Source organism: Fukomys damarensis, unplaced genomic scaffold, assembly GCF_012274545.1.
Source record: "Fukomys damarensis isolate Sample0158 unplaced genomic scaffold, DMR_v1.0_HiC HiC_scaffold_39, whole genome shotgun sequence".
Classification (NCBI taxonomy): domain Eukaryota; kingdom Metazoa; phylum Chordata; class Mammalia; order Rodentia; family Bathyergidae; genus Fukomys; species Fukomys damarensis.
This window is the reverse complement of record NW_022900951.1, coordinates 127,672,018-127,673,658: the sequence shown is the minus strand read 5'-3', so window position 1 is coordinate 127,673,658 and position 1,641 is coordinate 127,672,018. Positions and strand designations below refer to the sequence as shown.

The 1,641-nt window shown below is 61.7% G+C and overlaps 1 protein-coding gene across 4 annotated transcripts in view; it reads left to right on the top strand.

Annotated features, from left to right (window-relative positions):
* The first annotated feature begins 6 nt into the window (after window positions 1-6).
* Window positions 7-1,641, top strand: part of Flna (filamin A) — a 20,445-nt gene continuing 18,810 nt past the window's right edge. For 2 of the 4 annotated variants that reach the window (XM_033760572.1, XM_033760571.1), the window contains exons 1-2: window positions 7-348; window positions 549-618. In XM_033760572.1, the coding sequence (XP_033616463.1) occupies window positions 46-348; window positions 549-618 (373 nt within the window). In that variant the 5' untranslated portion in view covers window positions 7-45. Of the gene's footprint in view, window positions 419-548; window positions 619-1,641 lie in introns of all 4 variants that reach the window. The other 2 variants (XM_010619678.1, XM_010619676.1) reach the window with 1 other exon arrangement.

Sequence of the window (1,641 nt, the reverse complement as noted above, 5' to 3'; positions counted from 1 at the left end):
TCGCCGAGGCTGCAGCCCCGCCCCTCCGACTCCTCGCGCCTCAAAATGAGTAGCTCCCACTCGCGGTCAGGCCAGAGCGCGGCTGGCGCGGCTCCGAGCGGCGTTGCCGACGTGCGGGACGCCGAGATGCCGGCCACCGAGAAGGACTTGGCAGAGGACGCGCCGTGGAAGAAGATCCAGCAGAACACATTCACGCGGTGGTGCAATGAGCACCTGAAATGCGTGAGCAAGCGCATCGCTAACCTGCAGACGGACCTGAGTGATGGGCTGCGGCTCATCGCGCTGCTCGAGGTGCTGAGCCAGAAGAAGATGCACCGCAAGCACAACCAGCGGCCCACCTTCCGCCAGATGCAGCTGGAAAACGTGTCGGTGGCGCTCGAGTTCCTGGACCGCGAGAGCATCAAGCTCGTGTCGATCGGTGAGGGCGCGGGCGTCCCCGGGTCGGGGGGTCTTCGCCTCCTCCCATCCCCCCTCGGGCGACTCCTCCCGCTGTCCCCTACACCTCCCGGCGCCACCGCAAGCACAACCAGCGGCCCACCTTCCGCCAGATGCAGCTGGAAAACGTGTCGGTGGCGCTCGAGTTCCTGGACCGCGAGAGCATCAAGCTCGTGTCGATCGGTGAGGGCGCGGGCGTCCCCGGGTCGGGGGGTCTTCGCCTCCTCCCATCCCCCCTCGGGCGACTCCTCCCGCTGTCCCCTACACCTCCCGGCGCATAGCAGGCCCCGGGGCCCTAGGCGCCCATCTCCGAGACACCCCTGTGGCATCCGCCCCTCTAAAGTGGGAGTCGGAGCTTGTGGGGAGACCCATTGTCTAGGGTACTTTGGTTTCTGTCCTGGAAGATGGATCTCCCCAGTTGCAAATGGCTCTGATCCCTAGCTAAGACCCCAGGGCAACGGGGGTGGGGTGCGTGGATAGAGAACCCTGACTCCTAAAACTTGCAGTCAAGGTGAGTTGGGTATGATTGAGCAAAGGCACCTGGATTGTGGTCTGCTGGGACACCGACGCTCCTGTTCCTTGCAGGCCAAACTTGCACGTAGGCAGAAGTTTTGTGCATCTAGAAATGTGCCTCAGCGTGCACCAGGCTCACTACCAGCCTGGTGTCCTTGTCACTGGGTCGGAGAGGTTGGCATTGGCCAGGCCTACTGGAGCATCCTATGCCTTTCTCAAGATGGGGCTGCTCAGGAACAGGCAGTGCAATCGGTGACTTGGGGGAGACGTGGAACACAAAGTACGAAGTTGACTAACTTTTCTTTTTCCTATCTTTATGACCCTGGGTTGATACACCCTGAGCCCAAGAAATCCGGTCTCTGAGACTCCTGCTCCCCTGACCCGGGGAGTGGGGGGTAGGGCCCAGGAGCCAAGATCTTTCTTTGGAATGCCATCCCCTAGTCCCAGCCTCAGTCTAGCCAAGCTGAGTCACTTCTGAGTGGGGGGGCAACCGGATGTGGGGAGACAGGCCACACCCCAGCTCTTGGGGGGGGTCTCCTCCCTCCTCCCTTCTTCCCTCCTTCTAGTGAGCTGGCTGGAGCAGGCCTAGTTCCCAGAGCTTTGCCATATAAGGCAAAAAAATGTTGGAAAGCAGCAGTGATTAGGGGAAGGAGGGGGCTGGCTGACCCAGGGGCTGGGGAAAGGGGGTGAGAG